Genomic DNA, 22,255 nt, shown 5'->3' with positions numbered 1-22,255 from the left:
ATTCTTGTTTTATATGCATGTAAATATTGAATTATTTATAGAGGTTTGTTACATGTTATAAAGGAGACATTTTCTTAGCATTTTTGACAGATTTCATGAGGGCCAAAGATGGAGGCAGGCTTAATAAGTCTGGCAAGGAGCCAAAGGGCCTGATTTGGAACTCGGCGGAGTGGGTTACTCTGTTACAACCGTGACGGATATTCCGTCTGCCATATTACAATTCCATTATAACCTATGGAATTTCTAATATGGCGGACGGGATATCTGTCATGTTTGTGACAGAGTAACCCGTCCGCCTAACTCTAAATCAGGCCCAAATTCTCCACTCCCTGGCATTTTTAGAATGATGGGGGATTATGATATTCCGCATTGCAGGCTACTACAAGATTTCCAGATTATTTTCAGTTTACTCATAGCTCATGATCCATTTTTTACCATTTATTTATTTAATTGTTGTCAGCCTATCCGGCCATAACAATAGTACACAATAAGTATCAATCCATCACACGCAATAAAATTACATTAAATAAAACATTGTAATAAAAGAAAGACTATACTTGAGTTTTTGATTTTACATGGCCCTAGGTGAATCCAATATACCCTGCAATATCATAAAACTTGATAATTAGCCATAATTGGCATAAGACTCTTTACTTATTCTAAAAGCATTATAGATCTAAAATTTAAATATCCTATTCTTGCACTAATCATTTGGGTTCTTGCGATACCTGCCAGCAATATAATAATAACCCAGGACCTAGCCCGGTTTAATCAGCAACCTTCAACGGTTTCCCATATAAATGATAGCTAGGATAACACAAGTAATTATACTTAGGCCAACTGTGAGTACATTAATGAACGTAGCTTCCATGCTTCCAATATATAAGTTGAAACCTTCGCCACAATATGTTTCTCATCTGATCGCATACAAAGCACTTCCGCCTCATTACATTTCCTGATTCCGTATGATCTAAAAAGCGGACGTAAGTACAATTTGCGGAGTTTAAGCGTAAAATGACATAATAAAAGGAAGTGGGATAATGTTTCTTGACCACCATGAAGGCAAGGACAGCAGTCTGAACCGCGCTGTGAGACGGCTTGCCATCTGTTAGTCACCGCCATCACTGGTAATGTACCCATACGAAATTTAAAATAGAGAGCCCTTTTTTCTTCCGGATAAATGCAGTCAATGAAAATTGCTGGTTTAAGCTCTTGATTGAACAAAATGTACCGCTTGAGTAAAGGGCTAAGTATCTCACACATACTCTGGGTCTTTTGGTCCCAGTATGCCTTTTTAATGACAGATAAACTGGGCCTTCTGATTTTCCCTGGATGAAGCCAGAGGTCTTCTTGGCCAATAGCAGCCAGGGTAGTTGAGATGTGTTTAAACCAAGGCAATTTTCGATGATTTTGTAGCTTCATGATGTCCATGAGTGTATCTCTGTATGGTTTGAGTTCCTCTTTTGCCCAGATACGGATCCAATATCTTATTGGGGCCAGTGCAATGTAATCCTCGACCTTTCTCATTTGTAGATCAGTTCTCAACGCAATCATTGGTGCGGCAGTGCCTAAGCAAAGTAATCGGCGTAGAAAATTATTCTCGGTTACTTGTATTAATGGGGTCTTTCTAAATCCCCAGATCTCTGCGATGTAAAGTGCTGCAGTCCTTGCTTTGGTTTTATAAGCAAGCAGTGCAGAACTCACAGAATGATTGCCTGTGGCTTTAGCAAATCTAAGTACCGCTCCAGCGTGCTGGGCCAAGGAGATGTTACTTTTGTAGATTTGTGATTTCCATGTCTGTTTTTCATCCAGTCTGCAACCCAGGTAGTCATAGGTAGTCACTCGGGCCAAGGGCTTGTTGTTTACCCTAAAAGTCGAATGCATTGTTTGTTTTGGGTTAAGAATCATAAACTTTGTTTTCCCCTCATTAATTACCATGCTTCTTGAAGTGCAAAATGATTCGAAACCCCTAAGTGGACGATGCATTGCTATCTCTGTTCTTGCCAGTAGTACAGCGTCGTCAGCAAAAAGCAGGATAGGTATACTTTCGTTGGCTAGTTTTGGCACATCCAGATTTAATTTCCTCAGATCTTGGCTTACTTTATTTATATAACAGTTAAACAAGGTTGGGGCCAAAACACATCCTTGTTTTACACCACGCTGGATTGGAATTTCTGCTGTATAATCATTTCTCATAGAATATCTAACCCTGGCAGTATTCCCTGTATGCAGTAGAATTAGCAGCCTTAGAATTTTTCCCTGTATGCCCATTTCCGACAATAACTGCCATAATGTTTGGCGATTGACGCTGTCAAAAGCTGTTTGGAGATCCAGAAAGACCAGATATAATGCACAATCTTTTAGGGTGGCGTATTTCGCGCAGATCATATTTAGCTTAAAAAGTTGGTCTATTGTACTTTGGCCTCTCCTAAAACCAGCTTGGTGTGTCGATATTAAATCTCCATCCTCCAGCCATTGATCTAAACGCAGCTGGATCAATTTGGCGAAGATTTTTCCAACACTGTCAAGCAGTGAGATAGGCCTATAATTGCACACCATGTCCTGAGGTCCTTTTTTGTGAATTGGGACAATTATTGATTTCTTCCAAGAGGTAGGAATTACCTCGTGGTGCCAAATACTGTTGAATATACGTGTTAGAGCAGGCAGCCATAGCGTTAACTGATTACGATAGACGTCTGAAGGGATACCATCTGGGCCTGCAGCCTTGTACGGCTTTTGAAGGAGAATAACTTGTTTAATCTCTTTCTCGCTGAATTCCGGTATCAGCTCCATTGCGCAAGGGATGGCATGGGTTACTTGCATGGCATTTGTGCCGGGGAGTTCGTTTGGGACTAATTCATTCTGGGTTCCATTTGTCGATCTAACAAACCTTTTTGATGATGCTACATAGGTCGTTTGAAGTGGAACTACCTTGTTTGATCTTTGATTACTACCTTCCAGTCCTTGGATGAGGCTGGTTGAGTTATTTGTACTCCGGGATGCCGTCTTGACCTCTTCCTGATACAAGGCGGTAAAATGCTCTACCCAGAGTTGTGGGTTGATATTCAGTTCTAGGTTTTTTGAAGGGCCTTCGCATCCCCATCTGACTATCTCCCAAAACTTTTTGCAGTTTCCTGCCGATATTGCCTGCAGGAGGGATTTCCAGAGCTTATGTGGAAATGTCTTCCTTTTATATCTTAGTAATTTTTTGTACTGTTGCCTGCATTCATAAAAGTATTGCTCATTATGGTTATTCAAATGTCGATTCTTTAGTGCTTGCGATAAGGTATTTTTTAGTTTCAAACACTCTTCATCGAACCAGCCCTCCATCGTATTAGGGTTAGTTTGGGGATGCTTAATTCTTTCCTTTGTTGTTTGTAATAGCAAGTTGTTAAAATTATCCAGGAGGGGTAAAGCTTCATTAACTGGTAGGTTTAAAAACGTACTAAGTGATAGAAACCAGGTTTGACTAGGTATGCTCAAATAGGGTTCATCTACGTTTGACCTTAGTATGTTTTTCCTATTTGGTCTCATGGTTATTGCTAAGCAATTTCCGTTAAATGGAAACTCAACCTTCCCCAGGCTTGCGTCCGGATGGATTATCTCCATTAGAAATGGGTCGTGGTCACTCTCGATCCTGTCCCTTATTTCCATATCGATAACATAATGCCAGGCTTCGATGTTTATTGCCATATAGTCAATTATACTGTGTCTTTTTCCAGTTCGAAAGGTAGATTTAAAAGTTCTATCTGAGTTGGTTTTTCCGTTTACTGTGCGAATTCCGCCTTCTATTAGTACTTCAAAGATTAGTTCCCCTTTTTTAGAATCTTGACAACGTTGGATGAGGGGCGTTGGTATATTCCAAGCGTGATCTTCCTCTACTACTTGTTCATCCCAAAGGATAGAATGGGGTTTAGTGTTAAAATCACCACATATTAGTAGAAGGGTTTTGCAAAACTGAGGGGGACGGTTGTTCGCGTAACCTAGTGTTGGGTTCCTCCAACCCTTAGATCTTTTATTTAAAATATGTTCTTCGAGGAGCCGCACACCAGGCGTGACTTGGGCCCGGCTAATGGGAGGGAAGTACACGTTTACTATTTCAAGTGACCACTCCTCATGTTTTACTGCAAGCGTCTGGATTTCCTTGCTTAGTATAGCATGGGTTACAGCAGAATTTCCCAATAGCGAAGTTCTGATCCAAATGATCAGACCTCCCGATGGTCTTCCTTTTTTTTGTTTGATAGCAAGTATGTAAAAAGTGGAAAACCCGTCTAGGTCAATGGCGTTGGTAGACCAAGTTTCTTGGAAGCAGCTGATATCTTGCTGTTTAATAAATTCAACCCAATCCTTATCTTCCATTTTGCTTTTTAGGCCTGCAATATTCCAGCTTAAGATTTTTAATGTAGGACTAGTTCTATTTTTTATGTTTGAGCTGCCCATTTGTTGCTACAAATTTCTAGATGGTTGGTCTTCATCATTCTGCAACTGTGGGGGATTGCCCCTGCTGTTTCTAGGGGAGTTAACAAGCAGGCAGAACCTCATATTGCTCAGATTTATTCGTTCAGGGAGTTGTTGTTTGGAACTAATTGCTCCCTGTAGTATCGAACCAGAATTGCCTTCTACCTCTTGCCTGCCCGAAACATTTTGCTTTGGAGCTTTTTCAAGAAATATTGTTGGATACGGTTCCTTTTGTGGAATAGCAGTAGATATTCCCCATGTCTTCATCATGTTAGAACATTTTAAAATCTGTTCTACTATCCAGGGTGAAGCCCAGACTGTTTCTGTTGATTCCCCGTTCTCCGATTCTTTCCTTTGCATAAATCTTACTGAGAGGAGGTCTTTAGTTGTTACGTTCTGCAGAGCTGGCAGAGAATTGACCAAATGTAGGATGTTAGTCCTATTTAGAATGTCATGACTTCCTCTTGAGGAGTACTCGGGAATAAACGTGATTGTGGCATCAGGCTCTTTAATTATTTCAGTGCGAATCTCGGTATGCCCGTTACCTCCCTGTGACCATCTTCCTTGAGATTGATTATCTTCCTTTGCTTTATTGTAAATAGTAGCTGCCCGACTAGTCAATGTTCGTTCTACCTGGCATTTTTCCCTCCCGAATTGCAACTCCTTGTTCCTATGTTCCTCATGAGGTTGTCTTTTTGGAGGCCAATTATCCTTTTTTCCTTTAGTTTCCAAGTCAAGCACCGGACGCGGTGGGGCAGGTGGATCAGTAACCCACCCTGGCTGGCTACTAAAGTTGTGGTTTCCCGAACTTGCCTGAGAGCAGTGTATTACTTTTGACCGAGGTGCGGGAACCGGGGCTATTGTATTATCCACGCACATGGTTTTTCTTGTGCTTTGTTCGCTTCTTGTGCATTCTGGGCTCTCTGCCCTTCCGTTTTCACTTTTGCTGTTTTCTTGTTCTACCCCCTCGGTAATAAAGTTCAGAGGCTGCTGACGTTTTCCATTATGGACTCCTACTGTATTTGGATAATGCGCCTGAATTGAGTGTTCTATTTTTATGGCTGGGAGGTGCTTATCAATGCCGGTACTTGATTTTGTTGTCTCTGGGCTCCATTTGTATTGTCCATTGGCTAGGGGATCGTTTGCCTCATTGATCCCGTGATTTGTACCTGAGTCTTTTTCTGGCCTCTTTCCTTTGTCTAAGTCGTGCCCAGATACTTGGTAGCCCCTAGGGCCAATGGGAATTCGGTTTATATGAGAATGGTGGGTGCAGCTTTTGTCGCACAATAATCCAGGATTTTTATTTATAAAACTAATATCTTTGTCAGTTGGTTTCTCGAGACTCTCGGGCTTGATGCACTGATCTTTAGGCTGCTGTTGAGTAGACTCATCGCCTGAGTTCCTGGTCTGCCCTGTTGGGCTTGCCTGTTTCGGCATATTTAGAGCCTTTTTTGCTGGTACTTTGTTGTTTCCTCTAGGTTTTTTCCATGTGTATTTCCATCTACCTGTTTGTTGATGCCCTTTACTCAGAGTCTTTTTTTTAACTATATTTGAGATTTCGATTGCTGATACAGGACTTTTGTTGATTCTCTCCGTCTTGTCTATGTGGGTTTTGCGTCTGGGCGCTCGTCTCGTCCCGTGCCAGAGGGCCCTTCTTTATCTTCGCTATCTATTGGTCTTTCAGTTAATCTCGATTCTGTTTTTGCTGACTCGTGATTGCACGCCTGTGTGTTTTTGAGACTAGATTTGCAATCTTCGATTATGTCTTTAATTACTTTCGGAACTTCCAGTAATTTTTCCAGCAGTGGGTCACAAGCTTGCCTGTCCATCTTGTCCATTTTTTCAGCCACTGCCTGATGTAACAGATTTTCCCTTATTACACCCTCTACTAAGGCCATCCTATGGTCTATGGTCTGTAATGAGTTAGTAAATTGTTTAGTTAGCTCAAGTTGATCATCAAATTTTTGAGACTGGACCATGATCGTTGTTGCAATTGAGTCCAATGTTGTGCATATAACTTTCATGATGCTTAGAATTGGTTGATCTAATGGGGGATCGTCTCTATTTCCCCAGGTTTGCTCACTTAGCTCATTATTTGTCTGGCCTTCTAGGTTCTTATCGTCCTCTCCTCTATGACCTAACATTATACTACCTTCCAAGAGGTTTAAGTCTTCCGATGTTATACTGTTTAATTGGGGCTCTATACTACCAATTACGGAGTTGTCAGGCGAGGAGAGCTCCAGACTACAAGAACTATGATCAAATCTGCTCAACGTTAGGTTCGTTTTTACAATTTGGCTTCCATGATGAAGCTGTGGCGTAGAGAGCTTGTGTGAGTATTTCTGTGATGATTGTTCTGTTTCAGGCCCCTTTACATTTTGAAGGATTGTAGGTTCTACTTTTAGATGAGGTAAAGGGAATATCAGTGGAGAGCTCCCAGAATGTAGTGGTCCCATTAGGGCTTCCGAATGAGGTGATTCATTACTTTTTCTTTTTCTTTTTCTTTGTCTTTGTTCTTCCGAGAAACTGCCCCATTCTGGGGAACTAATTGACCCCACTTCACTACCCACAAAGGAGTCGTTCGTTCCACAGGGTAGTCGTGATGGTCGGGCAGATCGCTGCTGGGATAGACAGGAATCCTGATGCCCGGTCTCTAAGAGCTCCAGCTCGCCCTCCACATTATTGTCACCTTTTTCCCGTGATGGCTGTGATGGGAGGTCGCTAGCTTTAGAGCTTTGCATCTGCAGCCAATCAGTATTTAGATTTATATGATTGTAATAGTTGGTAATAGTATTTATCTTTGATTTAATTTCCCTTGCTCCCCTGGTCCCACCTGGGCCCAGGTGCGTTGGTATATACTGTTGTCTCCTATGCGGAGGACTTGCAGGGCCCCCGCCATTTCACCTGCATTCAGTGATACATGCCCCATGTCGTCAGAGTCAGTATGGACTAGCAGCATAGACAGCATAGACCCTGGTGCCGTTTCGGGTGTCCCACCCGGTTCTTCTCCTGGTTTGCTTTCATCGTTGGGAATCCCATTATGGGCTTCCTCTGCTGCTGCGACCACTCCTTGGTTTATAAATTCCCCTCGGGATGACTTAGTGGCTCTAGGGTCCAGGTCTTGGTCTGACCCCAGATCTTGTAAGCTGTTGGGTTCCTGCTCTGGTCTTTGGGGTTTCACTGGATTACCGAGTGCCTCATTGGCCTCTCTGGCTTTCTTTGTTTTCCCTCTTGTTCCAACCATTTTTTTTTTTTTAATCTTACTGTTTGAAAAGATCAGGATCAGCAACCTCAACAATTTCCGGGATCTGTAGGATCTGTAGGATGTTTCTCTAGAATGTATAGAGCTTGGCTTTGCTTGCCTTGCTGTGTGGTGACGCACAATGTATGCACAATATGCACAATACGCCGTACAAAAAAGCGCGATGTTCGAATGATATCTATCCCTCTAGCGCAGTTTAATGTGTCGATTAATGGCCTCCTCTGGTTCTCTGGTTCTCTGGTTCTCTCTATCTGGCCCCTTCAGATCCTCTCTGTCTCTGTTGTGAAGGCTACTTACGCCTACTTGCGTTACTTATGCGTTGCTTATGCATTGCTTATGCATTACTTGATGCGCTACTTTGTGTGGCCCACTCTTGATCCGCTCACGGCCAGGCCTGGCCACAGGCCACAGGAGCCACTTAGGTCACTTATGTCACTTAAGTCACTTAAGTCACTTAAGTCACTTAGGTCGGGGTAATATCCTTAGGTTGGGTCAGGTCAGAGAAAAACTAAATATGGCTAGGTGCCGCTGTGGTGGCTGAAAAACAGCGGATACCCTCCTTGGCTCACCTCCTTGGCTCACCTAGTCCATGTGATGGCAGGGCAGGGCAGCAACTCCAAGCTCCTCTGGTACCCCTCTAGTACTCCTCTCGTGCTCTGGGACTCCGGTACTCCTCTGGTGCTCCTTCTGGCTTTACTTAGTGCCCAGACCACGCCGTAGTCCGCACTGTAACAGCGAACCGGCGCCCCCAGAGGCGCTGATGAGAAAACAGGCAGCAGCCCTGGTCACACCCGCCTGCTCGCGGAAGCTGCTCCCCCCCTGCCAGCAGCTTCTGCCCCGGACCGTGCACCTAGGAGCGGCGGCAGCTCACAGAAGCAGCTCACTCGGCTTCCCGGCTTCCCGCGGCTGTTTTCCTGCTGACACCGACTTTTCCGCGGCTGTTCTCCTGCTAGCACGGGTAGCGGCTAGCAGCGGCAGCCCCCAGACCGGACGCCGCGCACCTCGCGCTCACACTCGCACTCGCGGTGAGCAAACCGCGACGCGAGCCACCCGGCACCAGCGTCGTGCGTCTGAGCTCCTCTCTCGTCTCTCGTCTCTCGTCTCTCGTCAATGACAATCTGTACAGGGTCCTCTGGGAGCAGATGAAGCTGCCTATAGCAGGGAACGGTTGCTCTCTCTTTCACTCGCAACGCCCTTCAAACACAAACACTACTAAACACTACAAATAGAGAGCCTCTCGGTATACTCATTGAGAAACAGCTCATGATCAGATTTTGTCACTTAGTTCACGTTCACTGAAATCAAGGAATGTATTGACAGCAAGTGGTTTAATCTAAACAAACCTAAAACACAACAGTATTACAGAGCCCTCTCACAATTTATTGAATGAGAAGAAAATGCAAGAGCTCGTTCATATTTGTGACTCAACTATCACATTTCAGAAAAAAAGACGAGACATTAGGGGTTATCTTCGAACCCCGTATGCCTGGGGATAGTTACGTAAATGCAGGACACCATCCATGATCCTACTTCACCCAGCTACTTGCAAGATTTACCCTTTGTATCCACGAGGCAGGAGGGCACCAATTACAGGAATTTCAGAATTACAGAAAATACTTTTTACAACGATTTTCTGAAAAGCATTTAGAGGCTTCAGGCCCAGGTCCTGCAGAACAGTATAGCCAGGGCATTAGGAGCACTCCCAAGGGGAACACATTTGCAAAACTCTTAGCAGATTGCACTGGCACTTAGTTGAGGCAAAAATTAAGTTTAATGCACTGTATTCGATCCATAAGGTCCCATATGGAAATGCTCCAGCATATCTCAAAAACGTCTTACGATCCACAAGACCATGAGAAACCTTCCTACAAGCTTTAAAGCAAGAGCGGTGTGAGCTAGCAGTAATCCATTTTTGGTCTATGAAAGTGTCCTCTGGAATCAACCGGCCTCACAGAAAATCTATCCCTTTTTAAAAAACTGCATGAGATCACATTGTACTGATCACCTGTCTTCTGAATATATCAAGGACGTGGATACCCTACTGCCTGGAGAAGATGGTGAATCCTTTCTGTTAACAGATCATTATATGTTCATTATTAGCTTGAAAAGTATTGCCGCATATTTGTACTTCTGTTAACAATAAAATAAGCTTAAACAAAAACAAAAATACTTTTTGTTTGAATTGAACCTTTTCTTTTGCTTATGTGGAGTACCGCAGAAAACCATACCCCTTCCTTTACGTCTGCTTCTGAGTGTTGACACATTGATCACCCAAGTTGAGCCGCCCCATCTGCACGCAGTCTTATTCATGAAGGCCGAGCAAACCAGGTTTGCAGAAAGGATGCACATTTTAATAATATTGTGATACAATCAATAAATCAGAAGAGGAAAATGAACAAAGTATTAACATAAGGGTCAAAACAAGGTAAAAATTAAGAAAATGAAGTCTTACCTTGAACTCTTTTTCTATGTTGGCCAGTTTAGCAAGCTCATTGCTGAGCTCCAGGGCAGTGTGCACTGGATCCTCACTAGACAGCGACAGGTACGCAGGGCTGGCTAATCCCTTATAGGCATTTATCCTTGACCGCGAATGGCTAAATGAGTCATGTTTCTGCTTCTCTGTACAATCGTTGCACTTGCAGAAGTAATCATGAGGCTTCTCAATCCTTGCTCCCTTCAACAGTAACATGTGAACAACCTCATACTTCTGGCAGTGGGCAGCCAGGATGATGGGAGTGATATCAGGGGAGAATCTGGTGCCGTCCTCATCGTAGGAATAAAAGTCGTCATCCTGCAGCTCTTGCTCACAGGGGCTAAGAGTCAGCCTCTTGTTTGCTGCAAAAGCTGGGTGGTTCAGAATGGCTTCTACTATTCTGATATAGCCTTTGCTAATGGCAAGCAGAAGCGCATCACCGATCCGCGCCAAGTTCTCTTTCTTCAGCAGGAGCTCAGTCACTTCCAAATGCTCATTGCCTACCGCAAGCTGTAGGGCGTTCTGACCCATGTAATCCACACAGTTAACGTTAAGTGTTTTGGACTCCTCTAACATCTTCCGTACTACTGGGATATTGCCATACTCCGCAGCATCCAGAAATCGCTCTTCTTCAGCTGTCAGGCTCGTACCCCTGTTGTTAAACATGAACGCTGGACCCCTGACAGCCTGCCGCCTTCCTTTTTCCCTTATCATGGTTAGTCGTCCAATAGATGGGCTGCAGTCACCAGACCTAACAATAAGCACAAGAAATGGGTCAATATGCAATACAGAGTCATGTCCTCCCATCACATTTCTTTGCTAGGGGATTTCACCACAGATGTATAAACAACAAAGATTTGTGTTGAGACACAGGTCCCTAAAAGGGTGTACCCCCTAGTCCCATATATTTGGTTTCCTTTTTCTGCCTGTCAAAAATATCCACCTTTTTCTGTCAATTGTGTGGTTAACAATAGTTGTATAAATGTCCTACAGAGTGAGTGGCACCCCGGCTATCCACCTGGGGGTTCATCTGCCTCTGAGCTCAGTAAAAGGTAGTGATTGTTCTCTAAGTCAAAGAGCACATCCATGAATATAGATGCGGGAACAAAAATCAGCAAACTCAATATCAATATCAAAATGCAAGCATGTTATGGAGAATAGGGAGCTCCATCAACAGAAATTGTCGGCAGGAGAGAAGTGAAGTAAATATGTCTTCTGGATCCTTTTCTGTTCAATATAGAAGTGAACGACCTGCCAGCCAGGATCTGCCAAAACCACGCAGGTTAAAGTAACAAGCCTATTGTATGCAGACAGCTCTATTCTGATTGTTAACTTACCCATTCACAGCCCCCACTACCTTCCACAAAAACGTAACAGACACTAATGACTAAGACCACGGACTCCTGTGAATGGAATGAAATTCGAATCAACAGCGCAAAACCAAGATGGGTTGGGGGCATAAGGGACAGATATCAAGAGAAAAATCCTTCTTCTTGGAAAGGACCCCCTTGAAAATGTGACCTCCAAAATTGTCTATTGTTCACATTTTGATCTAGGCCAACATGGAAAGTCCACTGCAAGCAGGAGGCAAAGCAGGCAGAAACACCTGAAGGGAGCCTAGCAAGATTCTCTCAATCCTTTGGAGTCAGTGTGTTTACTCACACAATAGTGATTGCAAAAGCAGCAAATATCGGCAAAGCAACTAGTTCTAGAAGATTTAGGAGCAGATTTACAAGAAAGTGGCATGCGCCACTTTTCTTGTGTCCCCCTGCTGACACCATATTTATAATACGGCCACCATGGCGGTCTTTAGCACAATAGTGTCAGAATTTTTGACGCTATTGTGGAGCTTTTCTGCACTAGCGGCAGAAATAGTGCAGAAAAGCACAGGGAGGCCCATAGGTTAATATGGGCGCGTAATTTTAACACCTGCTCTGAGCTGGTTTTAAAAATGTTGAAAAAATGGTGCAGTGAAATGTTTTAAATTTCACTGCACCATTTTTGGGGCCTCCCTGCTGGGTAGGCATAATGTGGCGCAAAGGTTTACAGAGTGGCACAATGCATGCATTGCGCCACTTTGTAAATATGGCGCAGGGAAATTGCCTCCTTAATGTCACATTAACATTAAAAAAAAATGATGCAGTGTGGCACCAGGAGGTGCAAGGGGCTTGTAAACATGCCTCTCAAAGCGCGACTGCACACAGCGTACGCACATTAAGGCTAGTCAGAAAAATGAAAAGGCATACTGATCGAAGTCTCCCTTGCCTTTGATACAGTTATGTTTTGGTATTTATTTAAAGGTCAGATGGCAAGGTAATCTTCATTATAGTTTAATTTCTAAAACATAGACATGAAAAAGGGACTATAAAGAGCGCTCCCTTGTCACTTGATTACCTTTTCTTAAAGAAAGAAAAAGACGATTGTATTAAAGTCAAGGGAACCTTCATTCAGTCCACATTTTGTGTCTAGAAAGCAGAAACTAAAGAAAACAAACATTTGCAATGCAATAGGTCTCGCATTTGTTTGAGTGAGAGCTATTGGCGCAGTGAATGAATAACTGTACTTTTCTTGCCACATAATTTGGTCAACCCTGCCGCATATTTTGGTCCTCTGTGCTACATAATTCCAGTGACCTTTTTGCTTCCTGCCAATGAGCACACAAATCATGCCCGAGTGTTAACTATTAACAGACAGAAAAATAATTGTATTCTAGAAATATCTCAGAACGTAGGAGGAACTAAAATAGCCTGAATTCGACAATGCATGCATTATTAGCAAACATTGAGACCCTACAGGTGATTAGCCACACTTTAGAAATATTGACTGATTGATTGATTGACATACATACGTTGGTCAAATAGTACAAAAGCACAATGATGACCGTCTCCCAGATAGCATTTCCATAACTCTAAAAAGAAAAAAAAGTTATTATGGACCCAGCATAATACCCGTCCTCGAGTCCATGCGGTGGAAAACGACCCCTCTTTCAGATCACTAGCAAGGTGAACAATCTTTATACTCAGTTCAAAGAGAGTGAACTCAAAAATAACACAGCATTAACGAAATACAGCATAAAAAGTAATGATGATGGAATTGAGGGATGCCAAATGCCATGGAGCGCGAAGGGGAGAGACAAAAGAAAAAAAATCAAGGTGCCATGTCTGCCATAGAGCGCAAAGGGGAGAGACAAAACAATGTGACGTAACTGATAGTCATGCAAAGCACTCCAATACTGCCGATCGAGTTCGCGCTGTATGAAACTTCAAAGCACCATGGCCGCCACGCAACGAGAAGTGGTGAGACAAAGGAAACAAGCATTTGCAATGCAATGGGTTTCGCGTTTGCTTGAGTTAGAGCTATTAGCATTGTAGATTCCTAACTGGACCTTTATGCCACATAAATTAAACAAGAGAGGCATTTGGGTGATTTGTGGCTGCAAATTCATGCAATGTATTATCGAGGAGCAAGCGGTTAGTTCTGACGCAGACAGTGAGCAGAACTGGAAGCCATTCCGGATTACAAAAAGCACTGTGATAACAGCTATCGGGGGACAAAAATTCAAAAAGGGAAACAAAAAAAGATTTCAGAGAATTCGATCAATGGCTTCTGTTGTAACTGGAAAGACCTCTGAGTATGTGCCATGCTGCAATATGTCATGCAGATGCTGTCTTGATTCAACTGGGCCGATCATCTAAATATTTGTATGTTTTTCAAGCACATAAATGCGGTAGCTGCAGTGCTCATGCTTAAATGGAGGTTTTATGTTCACTGTAAAGCTCTCCAACAGTATAGATGTTAAATGGCAAAAGGATAGCAGACATGAAAAAGATTCAAATATATTTTGGTATAAGAATTGCACAGTAACACCACAATAATTTGCTTACACTGGGATAGGACTGTTTGCATATTGCAGCGTTTTCATGGCGGCCTCTTTAAAAACAAGAGACCATGTAGTTACACATTTCAAACCACAGAGCACAGGCAAGCTAGACAAGGAAAGTGTTTGTATGTTGACATAATGAAAAGTCTTGCATGCATTTTTGCCTCGCATTTTAGCAAAGCTCTCATGAACTTAGCAGAGCAGTCTGAGAAGATTTATGGCTCCAATAAAGGAGATAAGCGATGCGCTGTGTGTGTGATGTCATGAGTGCTGGCAGAGAGGTGCCCTGGAGAGAGAGACTCTCTGCGATGCTGATGCGAGGGCATATGGTGTTTGTTTAGTAACATAAGCTTATTTTAGGAGCCGGGTAAATGAGAACAGCACTGGAATAAAGCCAAAACAAATGTCAATGACGACATGGAAGGAGGTGGGAGGAACAGAATGCTGCAATAAAGTGAAGGCAGCTACCAGCCTAAAACACGCACAGTGAAAGGGGACCACAAAAGAAATGTAAAAAAAAAGTCTGTCACAGCAAACAGATAAAGAAACCAAAGTGGAACAATACAGTAATTGGTCACTGCTCTGAAACATAAAAAGGAGGGAGAAAAAGGCAGAACTGACCACTAGCGAGCAAGAATTTCTAAAGGACACTGCAACCAACAAATGAAATCGCTTTAACCCACAGTATAAGTATACTTAAGTATACACCAGGTTGAATGCTTACGACCTAAAAAGGAAAACAAAAACGGACATAATGGCTGCAAAGTGGAGCCATGGGAGAAAAAGGTACAGGGTGGAAGGGATGGACACAAGGAGAGAGACTGGCTGGAGGGCTTGTGGAAAGCTGAAATAAAGGCTGCAAAGAGGAGCAATGGGGGAAAAAGGTAAAGGGTGGAAGGGATGGACACAAGCAGAGAGACTGGCTGGAGGGCTTGTGGAAAGCTGAAAGTGAGCACATATGAAAAGAGGGAGGAGAGAAGGAAGAAAGAGAGAGAGGATGCATTGTATAACGTGGAGCACATGGGTAAAAAGGGAGGGGAGCAGGGGCATAACTTTGGGGGTGGAAGGGAATATTTCTGGTGTTACCAGCCCACCCCACCGGTAAATGTATTTTCTGGAAAAAAGTTGGCACTGGGTGCTTTCGTCTATGGTGAGGTCTCTGTCAGATTTCACAAGGAATTTTTGTATAGACACAGACAAAAACAAACACACACTCTATCCCTAGCTGATTTTAAAGTCTTCAGAGATGTTAGTTATCTTACAAAGTATTGTGTTTTCTCTCACTTAGTACAACTACCAATATGCCTTCGTCTCCCTTGCCACTGCTCATTTAGCCCCTCCCACGCTCCCTGCTTGCCGTATAATGTATTTTAACATTATATGGCAGTATGATTGTTGGAAAATCTAGAGCATATACCCTCCTCAATCTTATTTGTTGAGATATGCCCCTGGAGAAAAGAACACAGGGAAAGAAGGAATGTTTTTAGTAGCTCAAGAGGGTAGTGGGCCAGATGAGGGTGAAAAGGAGCACAGGAGGGAAGGAGCTGGTGGTGGGTGGGAAAAGAGCAAGGCACATGGGAGACCCCACAGGAGCAGACAGAGAGGGTTACACATATAAAGTAGTCTCTCATGCAGTTCACTGCAAGCACTTGAGTGGAGATGGAAGCATACAGCTAACAGCACACATGCTAACATTGTAGAACAGGAAAGTTTAAAAAAAATTGTGGGAACATATTTTCCCCACTGACTTCCAGTAAAGGCAATACCTGGCAGGAAACATCGAAAATAAAGCCATTTGTGGCTTCAAAACTCATGAGTCTCCTGTCTCAATCGGGCAGGTTGGCATGTATGCAGTAGCATCAGGTGAGAGACGAATACTCCACTGGACTGAGCAATGGTGCCATTGATAAAGTGTCAAGTCAGCGGCTGAAAAAGGCTGGTCAAAGTAAACCAGTGGTTGAAGATATGGACCTAAAGCACTCTATATGTATGTATGGCAAAATGCATGTTTAGCAAGTGTGCTCTCAAAATTGAGACCTAAGTATGGACTGAACACTGCCTGTATGGAGCAGAGCTCTGTGTGCCTACAGGCAATTCCAGAATCCTCTTCTAAAGTTAGAGAAAGCAATAGAAATGGCTCCTGGCCCCCCAAACATTGCCCACTCCACTTGTGCAAGTTGACTGTGGATATATACTGATGCACAGTTCAGGCTATGAAAACAACTTAAAGGAATGCAGTAAAAAGAAAAACATCAGCCACTCAAAACATGATTGATCTTAGCTGAGGGGAGTTGGTCATGAAGGAAACTCTAGGCTCACTGACATAATGCCTCAAAGTAGAAGCAGTTATGCTGGTGATCCAGGTAGAAACAGTATATAGTTGACTCAAAATGGCCATCTATTACTCAACAAAACATACTCACAATACCAAAATAGGATGTAGAAAGAGAAAAAAAGTGGAGGTACTGTCTAGTATACTATGGAAAGAGATCTTGAAAAAACTAGCAACCCAGAGCCATATTTAATAAACATGAAAAATGTGAAATAAGAAGGTCATTTATGATGGCAATGGCCAGTTTCACAAAAAATACACGCAAGAAACAAAATAAGGAGTCAGAGGGAAACTGAGATCTACATGTTTACAGCTAGCACCTTGCAAGACAAGGTGCGAAACAAAATCCTTACAGAGACCCCAAAGAAATCATGATTAAATGGAAGAGCAATGGTTGGAGGGATACCTCTTGGCAGACCAAGAGCAGAAACTGACCATTAAAAGGACAACATTATTAAATACAACAAGGAAAATAAGGTTAAGGGAACTTAAAATTCACAAAGAACCTCAAGAGAGCAGCATGTGAGTTTCCAAGCAGGATAAGTGAAAGGTGAAGACTTGTATACTTAATAAGCAAACAAGCTGCTCAGCAAGTGGATATCTTCCTAAATGCAAACGTTTTCATAGAAAGTTACCTTCCCATGAAGGAAGGACCTCATGCATGCTCTATTTACTTATATGTTCAAAGTGTTTTTTTTCAGATAGGAGTATCCCAGTTGTGCAATCAATCAGTATATCAGTTTGATAAAACCACATCAAGTAACCGTGAATAGGTAGTGCAGTCATTATTCTATAAATAAGCACAGTAAGTATGCCCAAGAAGGAAACTTATCATAAGGCTGACTCCAAGATGGGCAGAGCGATATCGTTACTGGATGTACCTCACCTAAGTCCGAGTTCAATGGATGCTGGCTTGCACTTGGAGTCTCCACATACAGATTATTCCTCCTGAAAGTAGGAGGAATCTGGGCATAGGAACAAACTCAGACTCAGAACTAAACATGTGAAAAAGGGTATGGGTTGTCGTTCAGGACCAGCAAAGAAGACAGCTGTTATTTGAAAGGTCCAGTCCAACTCTCCCTTCATGTGTCTACATCCCAAAATGACTACCAAACACAAACTCCACTTTAAGATGGTCACCAAACTTCAATAACATTTCAATATGTTTCTTTCTGAGACCAACCCGTCCTATCAAGTTGTTCTTGTTCAGAGACAGCCCCTTCCTGCTGGGTGGTACCTGTCCATACAGGATATAAAGAGCCTCTGACTGTGAGTGTGTCACAACTCCTATTGCTTATTTCTGCTGTTAGGTTCTTCATTCCAGTCCCTATGTCAGTGCCTGCGCACTCCTGGCTTGTCTGTTCCAGCGCCCGCTTGGTTCAGCCCTGCCTCATCCAACCCTATTCTCCCACTCCAGATCTGCTCCCGGTTTGCCAGCACCAGGTTAGAGCTGCTCCAGTACTGGTCAGTTGCAGCTCTTTTCTACTTCTGGTCTTACCTAGCACCCAAAACGTAAGCCCTTTAGCAACTGTACCATTATCTGAACCCAGCACTATTGAGTTTTTTTGTGCCTTTGGCTTTTTCCTTCTTGTGCCATGAGGCACAACTTTGCAGAGAGCATCCTCTTTGTAATCCGTGTTACAACATGGACAGTCAGTATTTCCTCAGAGCCTTTAAGAAAAAGATAAAGGTTTGTTCATTACATCTAGCCCTTGACAGGCTGGTAATTCTGGGCCCTGCATGTTATTCCTCATTACAACCATACAGACTCTGAATTGCATGATATGGGGGCAGGAATATTGGTGGAAACAACGTTGTCACCTCAGTATATGGTGTCCCTAATATGCTGCAAATCTGAATCAGGACCTAAGTGGTGTTGGTACTGTGAGTGAGTACTCTGTTCACTTTGCTTAAATACTATGGGCCTGATTCTGTCAGATGAGCTACTCCATCACAAACGTGACCGATATACCATAAGCTGTATTACGATGTCTATAGGATATAATGGAACTGCAATACTGCAGATGGGATATCAATCACATTTGTGACAGAGTAACTCCATCCACCAAACTCTAAATCAGGCCCTTAGTCACTCAAGGAAAACTCTGTGTACATGCCTTGAAAAAGATAGGCCTTGATGATGGCGATTATGATTGTAAGAGCATCTCCAGAGCTTTATTGAAGGACAAGGGTGAGCCATTGTCTTCATAGTAGGGGACTTTGAGGGACTTAAGGATGTAGGCGACGTTGTAAGAAAGAGGAGGTTGAACCATTGTGGATAAATTGCAGACAGGTCAGGGTCAGAAGAGAAGCAGACTTATTATTTATTTTGACAGCCTTGCCGTGTTTTTTACCTATTTCTTTTTTTAGCATGTTCTGTAGCATGTTCTGTAGCATGTTCTCCAGCCTGGGGGCATTCAAAGACCACGCCACACATGGAGCTCTTGATTAGACATCTTTATTCACTTCAATCACACACTAAATCACTGATTACGTCATACCAGTTAATAACCACACCTTGAAACCTCCCAGTGGGTTACACAACCTTTTCCAAGTCCGCTGAGAACTACAAGGGTCCTAGCACACCGAGTCTCATGACACTACATATCCCCCCAATTAAATAAAAAGTAGAAACAATAGTTATATCAGATCTCATAGATGAGTAGTCGAGGCGCTCGCAAGATGGGCCAGATCGTGTTGTATGAGGTGGTGTAGATGCATCCTAGTCGAGCACCAGAGTGGAGAAGTGTGGCTCAATGGTTAGAGCGGCAGACCCTGATGCAGAAATCTGGCCTGGGACAAGGGTTCAATTCCTGCCTCGGCGGGTCTTGGGCTCAATTTCCTCGGACCTGATAATTCTTGCATCGGTGCCTAATCTAACTCATGGGTGCCACTCTGGGTAATAGCTTGCTTAATCTCCACAATGGCCCCAACAGCGCTGGGATGCCTGGCTTCACCTTGGAGGCTGCCCAGGAGTGGGCACCTCACAGGGAAAAGCCAGGAGTGGTTCCACAGCGGTATGTGTACAGCGCCTTGAGACCCTAACGGGTGAGTAGTGTGCTATACAAGTACGAAGTTTACAGTTTTTTCATTCTTGATCTGGACTGTCAGGTGGGGTGGCCTCAACGAAGACTGCAGGAGCTGACCAATGTCGAGGTAGATGCTTAAATGTGACCTGAGAGATGTTTTTTACGGGATGGTGGGCCGTCACTATGTGTCTTTTGCACGTTACCACCCTCAGAGGTTCTGCCATTGCTGATCGGCGTACATCTTCATCTTGAACTTTCGGGAAGTGTCCAGGGTACGAACCTTATCGGTATCCAAGGATCAAGCCACTGTCCACAGTGGTAATTTGGTCCCAATAGCTCTCCCAAACAGTAAGGCTGTAGGACTCTCAACAGTTGTGGAATGAGGAATTGAGCAATAAGCATGAAGTGCTTGGCACAGGACTTGTTTCAGTTGAATTCCCTGCATCGCCGCTCGCTGAGTTACTTTCTTGAGGGTGCCCATGAATCTAGTCACACAACACTACTCCTGTATTCAATGTGGGGAGTCAAACATGTTCTCTTTAATGACCTTCATGAAAGATGCCTTTTTAGGTCGATCCTAGGCAGTGCACATGCGCTGTCTCTTGACATGCTGTAATCTACTTCTGTGGGCTTTCACCACACCCATCTCTTTCATTCGTTCCTTGGCCTGCCTTTCAAAATTCCTTTGGTTTCTTTGGTAAATGCTTTACTTTTGACCCGACTTTTGGCTCTTGTGTTCCTGCCCTGGAGACTGACTCTGGATTATTGCATGATCCTCTATATAGGTTGCTGTCGACGCACTACTTTTTTGTTTTGCCTTGGCTTGTTTTTCCTGCTCTTGTTGTGCTCCGTATGCACAAGGGTTTGTTGCGGGGCACTTGGCTCATGTATGCGAAATGCGCTCAGATGATACCATTCGCCAACCAGAATGTAGCTGTGTATGCATGTGTGAACAAACTTTATTTCCTGATACACTTTTGGAGCCCACACCACTCGGCACCATGCTTCATGTTTCATATTATGGTACTTTTTTCATTAATTGCTCCTTGGATTGAAACCTAAGTTTTCTATTTTATTTTTAGCTGCATGGGGAGAGATGACACTGAGACTCGAACTCGGCTTCCCACTTCCAAAGTCGGCAGCTCTAAATGTGATGCCACACCTTCTCTCCAAGACAGTTGGCATTTTTAAGGGTTGTGTGTAGCAAGTGTATAGCTCTTCAATCTCTGGCAGCACAGCACCCAGGATAAGTGCTGCATAGTTAACACTTATAAGGTCTCAAAGGTTTGGGGCGGCCCCTCCGTTAAGAGTGGAGGAGCGTCGCCCCACCGGGAAAAATGCCCCCAGGCACTGCCGAGAGCTGAAAAATAAAATGGTCATAGTTAATTTATCACCATTTTATTTTTCGTTCTCCATCCTGAACTGAGTGTCATGATAGACTGGGGCTACCTAAGTGCCAGCAGCAGGAAGGAGAGTGGGCTGCCTGTGCACTTGTTTAAAGTGTGCATGTCCCTTTGGCCAGTCGTTTTGCGACGGAAAGCCAGAGATGTGCACTTTAAACTTCTCTAACCCCGCTGTCTTAGGACATCTGGGTTTGAGAAAGCCCAGGCCTCCAGTGCCCTCGGGAGCACTGAGAGATGTCGCTCGCTCCAATCCTGGTGCTGCTTTCATGCTGGTTACCAGCATGAGAGCAGCACCAGGATTGGTTAACGCAGCTGAATGAAGCCTGAGATGAAAGCTGGAGCGAAGAAGGAAACCAGAGCGAGGAGGACATGTCCTTCAGCAAAGTCAAAAAAAGTAAGTTATTTAATTTTTTTTTATTTTATGCCCCCCCCTCCTTTCATGTAGCGCACTTGTGCATGCACCCATCCCCACCTATTTGCGTCCTTCACCACTCTTGGTGGTTGCAAACCACCCCTGCCCAAAGGCGAGACCTAGTGGCTAGGCATTGGTGCTTGGTTTCAAACACATGACTTATGCCTCGCTAGGGACAAGTCAATGATGTCCCTAGTACAAGTCTGAGAAGCTTAAAATTAAAATGCGTCATTACAAATGGATGCAGGTATGGTGACGTCACTGTGCTAGCTTGCTCAGATTTCACAGTTGCCCGTCCCCAGTTCACAAAGACCAAAGGCAGATTAATTGCCCAAACCAAAACATCACAGTAACAACATTCTGCTGATCCATATTCTCCCGTCCCTTGATACTTAGGGGAAATGACGTTTGCAATCTCTCAAAGTGCTATTTTCAAGCTTCATCTCAGCTCAAATGAAAGTATGTCAGCCATTTATAAACCTCCATAGCTGATTGAATATAATTTACATGACTGCAGAGCTCAGATAGTCAAAACCAAACCGTGTTACCTCTCACCCCAAACGTCAGCAGGCTTTCATCAGTACACGTGCGCTTATTTGCTTGCAGCCCTTGCGCAGATGTGATGCTATCGCAGCAATAATTCACTTAGTAGAACAGACTCATGTTAACCTTATCAGGAACAGGTTACAAGCAGAGACTTGAAAGGTGCAACCTCTGAATGACCTTTGCTCCACTGATTGCCACTTGCAAACTGCGTCTGCTCCATGCTCAATCTTTTGCTATAATCTCTATCTAAGTATGCTTAACAGAATGCTATGCTAATACACGTATATAAGAATAATGCTAGCTGCTCAACTTTAATTGCAACAAATAACACAATTTACTGCAATCAGTGAAGCGATTAAATATGTATCACTGAAGAAATGTCTTTTTTTCGGGAGAAGCTTCTCTGACATCACTATTTTCGTGTTTATACTGGCACCGAAGGAAAATATTTGGAATACTA

At 43.5% G+C, this 22,255-nt stretch overlaps 1 protein-coding gene across 1 annotated transcript in view; it reads right to left on the bottom strand.

Annotated features, from left to right (window-relative positions):
- TRPC3 (transient receptor potential cation channel subfamily C member 3) overlaps positions 1-22,255 on the bottom strand; it is a 490,138-nt gene that overhangs the window by 374,495 nt on the left and 93,388 nt on the right. The window contains exon 2 of the mRNA XM_069242530.1: positions 10,173-10,944. Coding sequence (XP_069098631.1) covers positions 10,173-10,944 — 772 coding nt within the window. The remainder of the gene's footprint in view (positions 1-10,172; positions 10,945-22,255) is intronic.

Source organism: Pleurodeles waltl, chromosome 1_2 (assembly GCF_031143425.1).
Source record: "Pleurodeles waltl isolate 20211129_DDA chromosome 1_2, aPleWal1.hap1.20221129, whole genome shotgun sequence".
Classification (NCBI taxonomy): domain Eukaryota; kingdom Metazoa; phylum Chordata; class Amphibia; order Caudata; family Salamandridae; genus Pleurodeles; species Pleurodeles waltl.
This window is presented reverse-complemented; position numbering and strand designations above follow the sequence as displayed.